General features: G+C 36.2%; 2 protein-coding genes across 2 annotated transcripts; one reads left to right on the top strand and one right to left on the bottom strand.

Annotated features, from left to right (window-relative positions):
* Positions 1–4,439: 4,439 nt before the first annotated feature.
* Positions 4,440–8,763, top strand: si:ch211-231m23.4 (free fatty acid receptor 2). Its single transcript, XM_051865616.1, has 2 exons — positions 4,440–4,560; positions 5,453–8,763. The coding sequence occupies exon 2, from the start codon at positions 5,471–5,473 to the stop codon at positions 6,386–6,388; it is 918 nt and encodes a 305-aa protein (XP_051721576.1). The 5' UTR covers positions 4,440–4,560; positions 5,453–5,470; the 3' UTR covers positions 6,389–8,763.
* Positions 8,764–8,792: 29 nt separating this feature from the next.
* On the bottom strand, positions 8,793–11,854 carry lim2.5 (lens intrinsic membrane protein 2.5). The gene is made up of 4 exons (XM_051865766.1): positions 11,547–11,854; positions 9,387–9,536; positions 9,160–9,294; positions 8,793–9,077 (listed from the first exon to the last, which is right to left on the bottom strand). The coding sequence occupies exons 1-4, from the start codon at positions 11,719–11,721 to the stop codon at positions 9,016–9,018; spliced, it is 522 nt and encodes a 173-aa protein (XP_051721726.1). The 5' UTR covers positions 11,722–11,854; the 3' UTR covers positions 8,793–9,015.
* Between the last annotated feature and the right edge of the window lie 1,440 nt (positions 11,855–13,294).

Genomic DNA, 13,294 nt, shown 5'->3' with positions numbered 1-13,294 from the left:
TAGTGCAGTGCCTAAAAGCATACAGCAATTTACACATACTCTAGTGTATTTAAACATATATGGAATGAATCCTTGTTTAAAGCACATTTGCAAACAATATTCACATTTAACAATGTTCTGTGTTTGTTAATAGCAACTTTTTGCTCACAGTGCTCATCACATCAACACACTGGGCCTCTTTTACTATTAAGAAAATGTTGTTAAAAACATTTTTTGCATAAAGTGCTGCCACAATTTACAGATGAGCAACTTGTACACAGACATTCATTGTGCTTGCCTCAAAGTTTAGTGCCACATTTGAATAATAGTTTCAGCAGAAAACAGTGAGACTCTGCATATCTTTTGTTATGTAACCAGAAACAAAAATAGACCTCAGAGTGCAAACTATTACAAGAGATGTGAACATTGTGTGACTCATGGATAAGAAGTTTAGTCATATTATAGTTATATTTCCTGAGCTTTTTGGACAAGCTTTAAAAACCTTATATATGACCTTATTAAACCACCATTAATTCAAACAAGGACAAGAAATGTTACCATCTGTACATCTTTTTATTTGAATATATCTATATATTTTTCACATTACAGTAATGAGAATGACATTGCATTGCAGTAATGAGATTTGAAGGTGAAAATCTGCTTGATTTTCATAAAGAAATTTACTCATAATTCTAAAAAAAAAATGATATTAATAAAATATTAATCATTAATACATCACATCCAGAAAGATGCACAAAGATGCATACCACACAAATACTGGATGAATAGCACTTCTTTAATGAAATAGGGGAATTTACCAACATTATATTTTTCCACACCGTGACATATGTGGGACTCACAAGTGATGTGACTGAAACTGTCAACTGAAATGTGTGACTTACTTTACATATCATTCATCAACAATTCATAACTGTTGAAGAATGACATTTAATAGCCTAATAAAACTTAAACTAAAGTGTCTGCAGAGGCACAAAATTTATAGGACACAAAGAATAGTATAAAATATGTCAATAGATAAAAACAAAGGAATTGACTACCAATGGTGGACAATAGCGATGTTTTTTTTTTCTTTTTTCAATTTTTTTTTTTATTTTTCATGTAGCCTATATGGAAGCATGTCTCCACCACTGAATAAAAAATAAAAAAGGTAATTGCTACTTTTTATCTAACAATTCTGACTGTTTTTCTAGCAATTGCAAGTTTATATCTCACAATTCGGACTTTAAAACTCGCAATTGCGTGTTATAAAGTCAGAATTATGAGACAAACTCACAATTCGGAGAAAAAAAGTCAAAATTAAGAGATATAAACTCACAATTGCGTGTTATAAAGTCAGAATTGCGAGATATAAACTCAATTCTGAGAAAAAAAGTCAGAATTGCGAGAAATAAACTCGCAATTGTGTGCTATACAGTCAGAATCGTGAGATATAAACTTACAATTGCGGGTTATAAAGTCAGAATTGCAAGATATAAAATCACAATTCGGAGAAAAAAGTCAAATTTGCGAGATATAAAATCACAATTGCGGGTTATAAAGTCAGAATTATGAGACAAACTCACAATTCGGAGAAAAAAAGTCAAAATTAAGAGATATAAACTCGCAATTGCGTGTTATAAAGTCAGAATTGTGAGATACAAACTCAATTCTGAGAAAAAAAGTCAGAATTGTGAGATATAAACTCGCAATTCGGAGAAAAAAAGTCAAATTTGCGAGATATAACCTCGCAATTGTGTGTTATAAACTCATAATTGCGTGTTAAAAAAAGTCAGAATTGCAAGATATAAACTCACAATTCAGAGAAAAAGTCAGAATTGCGAGATATAAACTCACAATTGCGTTATAAAGTTAGAATTGCAAGATATAAACTCACAATTCAGAGAAAAAAAGTAAATTTGCGAGATATAAACTCACAATTGTGTGTTATAAAGTCAGAATTGCGAGATATAAACTCACAATTGTGTGTTATAAAGTCAGAATTGTGAGATATAAACTCACAATTGCGGGTTATAAAGTCAGAATTGTGAGATACAAACTCAATTCTGAGAAAAAAAGTCAGAATTGTGAGATATAAACTCGCAATTCGGAGAAAAAAAGTCAAATTTGCGAGATATAACCTCGCAATTGTGTGTTATAAACTCATAATTGCGTGTTAAAAAAAGTCAGAATTGCAAGATATAAACTCACAATTCAGAGAAAAAGTCAGAATTGCGAGATATAAACTCACAATTGCGTTATAAAGTTAGAATTGCAAGATATAAACTCACAATTCAGAGAAAAAAAGTAAATTTGCGAGATATAAACTCACAATTGTGTGTTATAAAGTCAGAATTGCGAGATATAAACTCACAATTGTGTGTTATAAAGTCAGAATTGTGAGATATAAACTCACAATTGCGTTATAAAGTCAGATTTGCGAGATATAAACTCACAATTGCGTTATAAAGTCAGAATTGTGAGATATAAACTCACAATTGCGTTATAAAGTCAGAATTGTGAGATATAAACTCACAATTGCGTTATAAAGTCAGAATTGCGAGATATAAACTCACAATTGCGTTATAAAGTCAGAATTGCGAGATATAAACTCACAATTGCGTTATAAAGTCAGAATTGTGAGATATAAACTCACAATTGCGTTATAAAGTCAGATTTGTGAGATATAAACTCACAATTGCGTTATAAAGTCAGATTTGCGAGATATAAACTCACAATTGCGTTATAAAGTCAGAATTGTGAGATATAAACTCACAATTGCGTTATAAAGTCAGAATTGTGAGATATAAACTCACAATTGCGTTATAAAGTTAGAATTGCAAGATATAAACTCACAATTCAGAGAAAAAAAGTCAAATTTGCGAGATATAAACTCACAATTGTGTGTTATAAAGTCAGAATTGCGAGATATAAACTCACAATTGTGTGTTATAAAGTCAGAATTGTGAGATATAAACTCACAATTGCGTTATAAAGTCAGAATTGCGAGATATAAACTCACAATTGTGTGTTATAAAGTCAGAATTGTGAGATATAAACTCACAATTGCGTTATAAAGTCAGATTTGCGAGATATAAACTCACAATTGCGTTATAAAGTCAGAATTGTGAGATATAAACTCACAATTGCGTTATAAAGTCAGAATTGTGAGATATAAACTCACAATTGCGTTATAAAGTCAGATTTGCGAGATATAAACTCACAATTGCGTTATAAAGTCAGAATTGTGAGATATAAACTCACAATTGCGTTATAAAGTCAGAATTGCGAGATATAAACTCACAATTGCGTTATAAAGTCAGATTTGCGAGATATAAACTCACAATTGTGTGTTATAAAGTCAGAATTGCGAGATATAAACTCACAATTCGGAGAAAAAAAGTCAAATTTGCGAGATATAAACTCACAATTGCATGTTGAAAAAAGTCAAAATTGCAAGATATAAACTGGTGATTCAGAGAAAAAAGTCAGAATTGTCAGATAAAAGTCACAATTACCTTTTTTATTTTTTAATCAGTGGCGGAAACAAGATTCCATACCTATTTGTACTTACCAAAGTTTTGGGAAACTTTTACATTCCAAAGCATATTTACTCCACTACATTTAATAAAAAATGTTGTTCATAGTTATTTTGAACTGAAGAAATCGTCAAGATCTGCTGTAAAAGGGCGAGCTGAATGAAAGTCCACTGAATGAAATGCAACAAAAGTGTATTATGGTCTAAACGGGACAGGTTTTAGATAAAAACTAAACATAATATTAAAATAATGCAAATTAATGCCCACGCATCTTCCCCGCTGCCGTAACATTTTATTAAGGTATCTTTTAGTATCGATTTTCCTGTAGCCTATTTCAAATATACCAGAAGATGAAATAGCCTTGGCATTTGTCCAAGCCCTGATAAATCATTCAGCTGAAATTATAAAGTTGCATGGAAATTTCATTTCTTCCTGATAGCGATCATTTACCAGATTCAGTAAGTCAAAGTTCAGTAGGGATGCTTAGTCTCTTTTTATCTCATATCATAAACGGATGTAGCCTACGCCAGAGGTGAGTAGGCTAATGTGTGAAAGACAAATAAAAGAGACATACTCAGCAACTTTTGTACAATCCTTCATGCTGGTAAATCTTTGTGAAATCTCAAGGGATTTGTATTTCTATTATCAACACGGTAAGAGCAAAATAACTACTGTATATTTATACTTTCTTTTACAAGCTTTGACAAAAAATGAATGTTTCATGTCAAAATTCTACCAATTCAAAAACAAAATAAACCACTATTGTAACTTTGTATGCTAATCATTATGATCCATGTTTGTTTACATTGAGGTTTGCATGCTGTTTGCACTATGAATTCAGATGCAATATGAGTTTTACATTTTGGTTAAACTTTAGCGGCATGTGCCTGCCCTAATACTCCTAACAGTCTCATAACCTTACAGTGCAAAGCTGCAGATCTCTTAATCATCCTATTCACTGAACTGTGCTCAATGTGACTATTCTCAAAGAACGACTATTTGATCGTACTAAACCTGAGAAGACCCTAGGAAGCAAACTTTTGTGGTAAGTAAGGCAGTTTTCATATTAGTGACCTTCCCTTTGTGTCGAAACAACAATTTATTTCAAATAATGTATTTGGACACGTTAAAAATAGTTTTTTTTAGAAATAATGTGTGATCGTGCACAGGAAGTTGTATTTAAAAAAAGTAAAATAATAAAATGAAATAAACATAAACCATGCCATTTGGTTTTGTTATCTAATGCAATGACTTTCCGCCATTTTTAGGTGTGACTTTCATGTCCGAATACATTTTTAGGGCATTATGGCTGTTCTTTAGTGTTGCTTTTAAGAAAAATGTGTACTGATTGCGACATGCACAGGAAGTTGCATTGAAAAAGTTAAATAAATAAATAATCCAAGTCATTTTATTAGATAACAGAACCAAGTGGCATGGTTTACACTGCAAAAAAAATATTTTCTTGCTTAGAGTTTTTGTCTTGTTTCTAGACCAAATATCTAAAAATTCTTAAATCAAGAAGCATTGTCTTGTTTTCAGAAAAAAATAAGTCTTTTCCTTGAAACAAGCAAATGGGGTAAGCAAATAATCTTATTTCAAACTGAAAACAAGATTATTTTGCTTACCCCATTGGCAGATTATTTTACTTGTTTCAGTAAGAAAAGAGAAGAAAGGCATTTTTTTGCCGTGTATTTTATTTTATTTTGATTTTTTTCTTTTTCTTTGCATGATCATGAATTTCCTGTGCATGATCAGTGACCTAATTAAAAGTATTAGACATGAAAGTCACATTTAAATATGTCTAAAAGTCTTAGTTTCAGACATTTTTTATGTTGTGTGACATTTTTAAGCCACAGTATCAATAGTGTTGGCTAAATCAAACATCTAAGTAAAAATACCTGTATGATAAATGTCAGTCTCATTTTGCTATTTTCCAGAGTTCTTTCACATGCAAAATGGTAAACCACTTGGTCATTTTAGCCGTCTACGTTGTGACGTTTCTAATCGGCCTGCCAGCCAATCTACTGGCCATATGCACCTTCATTAAGAAACTCGGTGACAAACCCAATCCGAATGACATCCTGCTCTTCAACCTGACGGCTTCCGACTTGGTCTTCCTGCTCTTTCTGCCCTTCAAGATGTATGAAGCTGCCGTTGGTATGAAATGGTACATATCCCAGACCCTGTGCTCAATCGCCTCCTTCTTCTTTTTCACCACGATTTACACCAGCTCCCTGTTGCTCATGGCTATAGCCGTGGATCGCTACTTAGGACTGGCTTTTCCGATCAAATACAGACTGTTGCGCAAGCCGCTTTACGCTGCGGTAGGCAGCGTCATCATCTGGCTGGCCAGTATCAGCCATTGCAGCATCGTATTCATCATTGTCCATATGCCATTGCCGAACGGCACCAAAACCGAACCTGTCTGCTATGAGCATTTCACCGAGAAGCAAAAGAAGATCTTGTTACCAGTCCGTCTTGAATTTTTTGTGGTTATTTACATACTACCACTTTTAGTTTCTATCTTCTGCTATATTAACTGCATCTACATCCTGTACAGCAGGCCTCAAATAGCCAAAGTGAAAAAGCAAAGGGCCATTGGCATGGCATTGTGCACGCTGACCATCTTTTTACTCTGTTTTCTGCCCTACAACATGTCCCACCTGGTGGGATTCAGCAGCAACGAAAGCCCGTGGTGGAGGTACTACACGCTCCTGCCCAGCACGCTCAACACCTGCCTGGATCCGTTCGTCTTCTACTTCTCCTCCTCCACTTTCCGTAAAAGCAAAACCATTGCTTTACTCAAGACCTGCTGTTTTAGACATAAGAAAACTAAAAAGTGTGAAGTTGAACTGAAGATAATATCAAAATGAACAGCTTTTGCATTTGCATGTCATGGCTTCATGCGAATCACAAGGTTTAGGCCGTGTGTCCACCAAAGCGTTTTTTTCCAAGTCTAGTGTATTTTTTCCAATTGTTTTCAATGGGAGTGCCGCATTTTTAAAATGCCAGGAGGGTAACGAGGCGTCGAGCGTCTCTGCGTTTTTTACCAGTCGTCGAGAGTTGAAAAATGTTATTAGTGTGTCCTCCAAAGCGTTTTCAGCCAGCCATTTTATTTCATTTTTTTTTCAGTTGAGATGCTTTGCTTGCTATGATACGGAATATCCGCGGAAGTGTTACTAGAAAATGTCGATCAAATGTAAAGTATTTGCTCTGGCTCTTGTTTTAAATCATTTTGTCCGTTATTATGTTTGTTGTTGTCATCTGTTGACATTGTACAAGCAGAATGTGGCGGCTGGTTGGTGTTGTATTTGTCCCGCGTTTCCTCCACTGCGATTGGACGGCTGGGTAAAAAGTGACAGTGATGAGCGCTGCGTTTTACCAAAGTCCCTTTAAGACAAGTAATTTCACTCGGCAGCCATCTTTAAAACATCTCTCGGGCATGCAAGTGCAGCTCCTATCTCTTTGAACGGGGAAACATCAAATTCTCCAAAGCTGTTCGCCAAGCTTTCGATTAAATTTCATATTTGAAATCACCAATGATATCTGACAACAACTGTCTCATAAATTTTGTTTCGAATCATGACAAAAAATGATATTTTTCAGGCTGGATCAAGCTAATGCGCATGTGCAGTCCTAAGTGCACGTCTCTTTAAGAAGCGCACATCTAGCACTGCTTCTATAGGAACCGGAGCTTCTAACAGCCGCTGCAGTGACGCGACGAATTTACCAATCGGCGATTGGCTCTTATGTAGAAGGCGGGACTTATTCCGCCATATTGTGCGTTGCATTTTCTCACATTCAAAACAATACGAGTGACGCGTCTTCTGTTATTCTATAGACTTTGATTTTACCCAAAGTTGAACATTCTTCAACTCTTCACGTCCGGTAAAAAACACTGAGCACTCAGCACTTCAGCGTAAAAATAAGACACTCAGCGCCTCGTCACGCTGCTGCCGTTTTAAAAACTTGGCGCTCACATTGAAAACAACTGGAAAAATACGCTAGCCTCGGAAAAAACGCTTTGGTGGACACACAGCCTTGAAAATCACTAGACGCAGGCAGTGGGATGGAGAAAACAGCAAGGTCTCAAAACTTTTAAAAGTTGAATGTATTTTAATTACATATTTAGAACACCGTGTCGCTGCAAAGACGCAAGCGCGACAGTCAAACATGTTCACCCAGCGTGTTTATATAGAAAAATAATGGAAAAGTTGAGCAGTGGAATGGAAAAACGCATTCTGTGTGAACAGCCCCTTATTAAACTTTGGGTAAAACGTAGCGCTCATCATTGTTACTTTGCACCAGCCGTCCAATCACAGTGGAAGAGGGGCGGGACAAATACAACACCAACCAGCCGCCACATTCTGCTTGTACAACGTCAACAGATGACAACAACAAGCATAATAACAGAACAAAGTAATTTAAAACAAGAGCCAGAGCAAATACTTTACATTGTATCAACATTTTTATATAGAAACAATACAGAACTATCTGTGAAATGAGATACTAGTAAGACTTCCGCAGATATTCCGTATCATAGTAAGCAAAGCGTCTCAACTGAAAGCGCTCTCAAAAGCTCACAGCTAGGCATTTTCAGCTGGATAAAAATGCTTTGGTGGACACACGGCTTTATTGTTAGCTTAATGTATTCCTACTACTATAGTAGGCCATTCAAACTGTTTGGAGTAAAATGTGTATTACAATTTAAAATAATGGTATTCCAGGTTCATATATTGTAAAATGTAATTTATTCCTGTGATCAAAGCTGAATTTTCAGCATCTTTACTCCAGTCTTCAGTGTCACATGATCCTTCAGAAATCATTCTAATATGCTGATTTGATGCTCAAAAAACAATTCTTAAAGTTTTGTGCTGCTTCTGGAAACCTTTATTTTTCAGTATTCTTTGATGAATAGAAAGTTCCAAAAAACAGAATTTATTTGAAATAGAATCTTTTGTAACATTATAAATGTCTTTACTGTCACTTTTGATCAATTTAACGCATCCATGCTAAATAAAAGTATTAATTTCTTAAAAAAAAAAAAAAAAAAGAATCATACTGACCAATTTTCTGCACCCATTGGAAAAAATGAATGAGGAGACCAAATGGAGACTTTTAGGAGCACAAAGATATTTGTCTCCTCTGGAGCTTCAGAAAAGATCTCAACTTTGGCTGTATAATCTTTTTTTAAACATAAAAAATCTGTCATGATAAACCTTTCTTTTCTATAGCTTATTTTGTCAAACAGTAAATAAACAGAATGAATTCAAATGATGAGAATAGTCTGAGATTTTATTTGAGATTTAGTCTCTGTGCATGAACAATGATATGGATTTATTCTGCATTGCATGATTGGGATAAAGACTAAAGAAATCGGGAAAACCTGCAGAGGAAGAAGTGTCTTTAAGGCAACTTTTGTTAATACTTTTTAAATGGGATCGGATAACCGAACACCTGTATATACATGTTTAGACACAGTGTTTGCTTCTCTTTTGTTTTAGCGAGGGCCAGCCACTCTTCGGCATTCATGCATCCTGTAGGCACACATGTAAAATATACCTGCAACACAAAACACACGCATTCCATGAGATCAACAGCACATGTTGGAAATCAGACCAAAAAAAACAAAAACGTTACTGACCAGCAAAAAAGGTCATGAGCAGAGCGACCCAGCCCAGAATGTAAGACCATGAGAAACGCCAATCACCAAAACGCTTCCCGAGGAAGTTCACCGTCACGCCGGTGTAGATTGCCATAGCGAGCAGAACGAAGAGTGCTGGAGGAGAAATAAATGAGACAAACCAGTTTAGATGACTTCTGTCAGTTCACACGAGTCGGCCGATAGGTCACTGGAAGGGAAAGACTTACTGGAAATGAAAAACATGATTCCTGCAGCGAAGGAACGATTGAATCTCTCAAAGGCGGAGAAGTGAGCGAAGGAGAGGATGCCTGCGATGATTCCCGCAAAACACGACATCGCTGAGAGGATCATGAAGGCCCGGGTTGCGTTCCAGTAAGCTGTAATGTGAGAAATGGACACATCAGCTTAGACTGATGGAGGAACATGGACTTTTCCCACAATGTTTTGCACCAAACTTCCCAACGTTGGGGAAACTGCAGTGAGGGAGCAATGTTTATAGGCCTACACTGCAACCTTGATAGATGGAAGGTGGTGTAATAATACCTTAGTTTGTTAAGCCCAACTTTGATTTTTCTATTAAGAATTTAAAGGGATAGTTCGCCCAAAAATTCTTTCTTCTGCTGAACACAAATTTTGATGGTAACCAAACGGTTGATGGACCCCACTGACTTCCATAGTATGGAAAAAAATACTGTGGAAGTCAATGGGGTCCATCAGCTATTACCAACATTCTTAAAAAATCTTTTGTGTTCAACAGAAGAAAGAAATTTATACAGGTTTGGAACAACTTGAGGGTGAGTAAATGACTATCCCTTTAAAGGGGATATATGTATAATTCAGAAACCCTTGTTATTAGCGACACCGGTGGCCGTTAAGTGAACTTATTGCTCGTGCTCACACTCATGTACAAGTGATGTAACACACAAGAGACTAAACGTGATTCAAGACTCAATATACTCACGCCAAAGTTCTTTTTCAGTCTTTGCTTAGAAATAAAAATAAGTTGGAAATAGCGATTATACTTTTAACGAACATTCCAACGCCATTCACTCTATTAAGAGCAACGTTTAGATGAATATGTAAATATGTGCTGCGCGCTTTCCTCTCAATAACAAAATAAACACAACAAAAATGAAAACAGCAGTTCAGAAAGCATCTGACCTTATCGATGTGAATATATGTTTGCACCAGCTCTGCAAATGACCGTTAGCAAAGACCCGCCCCCTTTAGTTACTGTTGTTACGTCCAACAAGCCATGCCGCTCTCACACCACACATCATGTTCTCACGCAGTGAAAAATACATCGCAAAGCAAAGAGGACACTGAAAACGTGTCGACAGACAAGACAGAGCAGGTTACTTTTGATATAAAACAAAGTCTCAAATTTTGTCATTTTTAATTTAAACAATAAATACCGTTTTGTGACTCTTTAATGTGTCGTGACAGATCACTGTACCGCCTCAGTTCAAGTGGCTCGTGAACCGATCATCTCTTCCTACTAGTTCATTTATAGCATCAAATAAACATGAATGAACATCAGAAGGAATGTTGTTTCAACCGAGGAAAGATGTCAGTACATATAATTTTTCAAGTTCAAGTTCACCAACGTTAATCTACTAACTCCTCCGACTGCTTTGTCGGACAAAATGTCAGATTCGGCGTTTTGATTGGTTAGATCACCTGTCAATCAAGCCCCCTGCGAAGGGTCAATTCACCAGCATCATGTCGACAAATGAGGTCATCAATCACACTGTTATGACAGTTTGATTATAAAGTATATTTGTGCCATGGTTATAGACTCTTATTTTCATATTCTATTCTGTTTCCTTTAGTTTTTGTTTCCCTGCTCTGTTTAGTTTCGGTTTCTGGTTATGTCCTATGTTTCTGTGGTTAGTTATCATCAGCTGTATCTGATTTAGTTCCTGATTATCCCCAGCACATATACTCCCTGTTCTGTTTAGTCCTTTGTTGGTTGTTTCATGCAATGTGGTTGTGTTACTCCCGTGTTCCATATTAAAGTCTATTCAAGGAGAATTCTTAGTTTATGCGTGTTTCGTTACAGAGCGTTACAATTTGAGACTATGGTTTGAATTAATCAATTTTCTTTGCATGACACATTGACATTACAGTACAGAATGGCTCTTTCTGCATTATCCATTGTATAAGCATTCATTTCATGTGTCATTGAACGGACGGAAGCGAGGCTCTCATGAGCATATACGTCACATTTTTTTCATTTTTCCAGGCAAAAAATGTCCAGAGTCCTTCGCATACAAATCAGTCTACAGGCCTTCATAGACAAACTAGGTCGTCAGGGAAGGTCTTGTTTAGGAAATATGTTTGAAAACAGTCGGTGACACTATGATGCAGGCCTGTCACACACTCACCAATACTGTCGGTCTGCGTGTAGCATTTGCCAGACATGCAGTATCTCCACAGGCCCTGGTGAGCGAAGCTCCCGGACAGTCTGTACTGCATCCAGTAGTCCGTCGCCGTGGAGACCACCAACAGGATGTTGGCCACGATGGCACAGAACAAACCCCCTCCCATAAAGCTGTACATCCTGAGGAACACTGTGGCGGCTGAGAGATCTAAAAACACTAAGAGCACAGAGGAGACGCATTACTGTCAATCACACACACATGCAACATATATACAGGCGAAAACCATCTTTCCATATTTCATGGTTATAATTTATTTCAACAGCCCACTTTAGACATTCTACTAACTATAGGTAACGTTGCACATACATGTCAACTAACTCTCACTAGAGTACTAGTAGGCTGTTAGGTTAGGGTTCGGGTTAGTAGAATAAGTTGACGTACTTGTAAAGTTACTTATAGTCAGTAGAATGTCTGTTGAGGAGCATCAAAATAAAGTGTTCGCAGATATTAAGCAGACAGTCTTGTACTGAAGAAGAACCCTGCCCTCTATTCAATAGAGTACCTCAGAGATGACGTGTTTTTGTAGGCAAACCTGGAAGTTAGCGGCGCACTGGTTCCCTCGATCGAAAGCCTATGCATTTTTCCCATAGACTTTTGGAAAATCGCAAAAAATAAGCTGTGTTTAACAAAGGGTTATTGACACGATAAGGCCAATTCACACCGCACCAACAAACGCCAACAAACGCCAACGAACAAGTTGGCCGTTGAATTTAGAATAGGCTATATGCACGGTTACTTCCTGGTTGTCGTTAAGCCAGCTTGGGCATTTCCGGTGAACTGTTAGCTCTTCATTCTGTAGTCGCTGTACATTTACTCAAAACCATCAATGGTTGACTTTTTAATGTTGTATTCATATTTTAATGCAGTCATCACATTTACCTAATTTGCCAATAAACCAGTTTTAATGATTGCAATAAAGATGAAGCTATTGGGACCGTTTAAAAACGCTGTGTCTGTAATTAGACACGCACACGCATTTTTTCCCCCAGCACTTCAAATGTTATTTTTAATGTGATGACCACAATCATTATTTGTTCATCCTTCTGAGATCGTCCCCATTGTAAAACCGAACGTTTAAAAATGTAAGAAATTCAACATTTGATAGAAAACACTTATTTAAAAATAAAAAAGACAATAATTACCACTTTAACCAGCAGGTGGCGGCAAAGTAGCATTTATTTGCGCATATATTAGCCATTTCCTCTAATCGTTTTTGTCAATGTGAAGTATGAAATACTCAAAAAATCTTAAGAAAAACAATAACTTTTCTTGTGAATGAATGACAGAAAGCGAGCACCGCACTTTCCCTTTGTAATCACAGCAGCTGTCAGTCAGTGCAGCACAAGATCAATGATTTCAGCACACTTGTAAAAACACACATTTTATTCAATTAATCTAACTAAAGTGCACAATAAATATTTAATTTTTGAAGCTTTTTTTTCACATAAAAGTGTGAAAACTGATGGTCGAATTGAATTTAGCTGAGGAGGAACAATGAGGTACGTCTTTATTTATTTATTTTTTATGCCGTCTTACGTTTGAATAACTAAATTAATGCAATGCCTGACTATTTAAGTGACTATATTTTGATTATAAACTAAGTATTACACTACTGATGCTCAACACACCAGCAAATGACATCTCACCGGAAGTTTTCAAGCTGGCTTATATTATTGCGGAAGTTCTAAAGA

This window comes from Ctenopharyngodon idella, chromosome 16, assembly GCF_019924925.1.
Source record: "Ctenopharyngodon idella isolate HZGC_01 chromosome 16, HZGC01, whole genome shotgun sequence".
NCBI classification, from domain to species: Eukaryota; Metazoa; Chordata; class Actinopteri; order Cypriniformes; family Xenocyprididae; genus Ctenopharyngodon; species Ctenopharyngodon idella.
The sequence above is the reverse complement of the archived record's forward strand: the minus strand, read 5'-3'. Positions and strand labels throughout refer to the sequence as shown.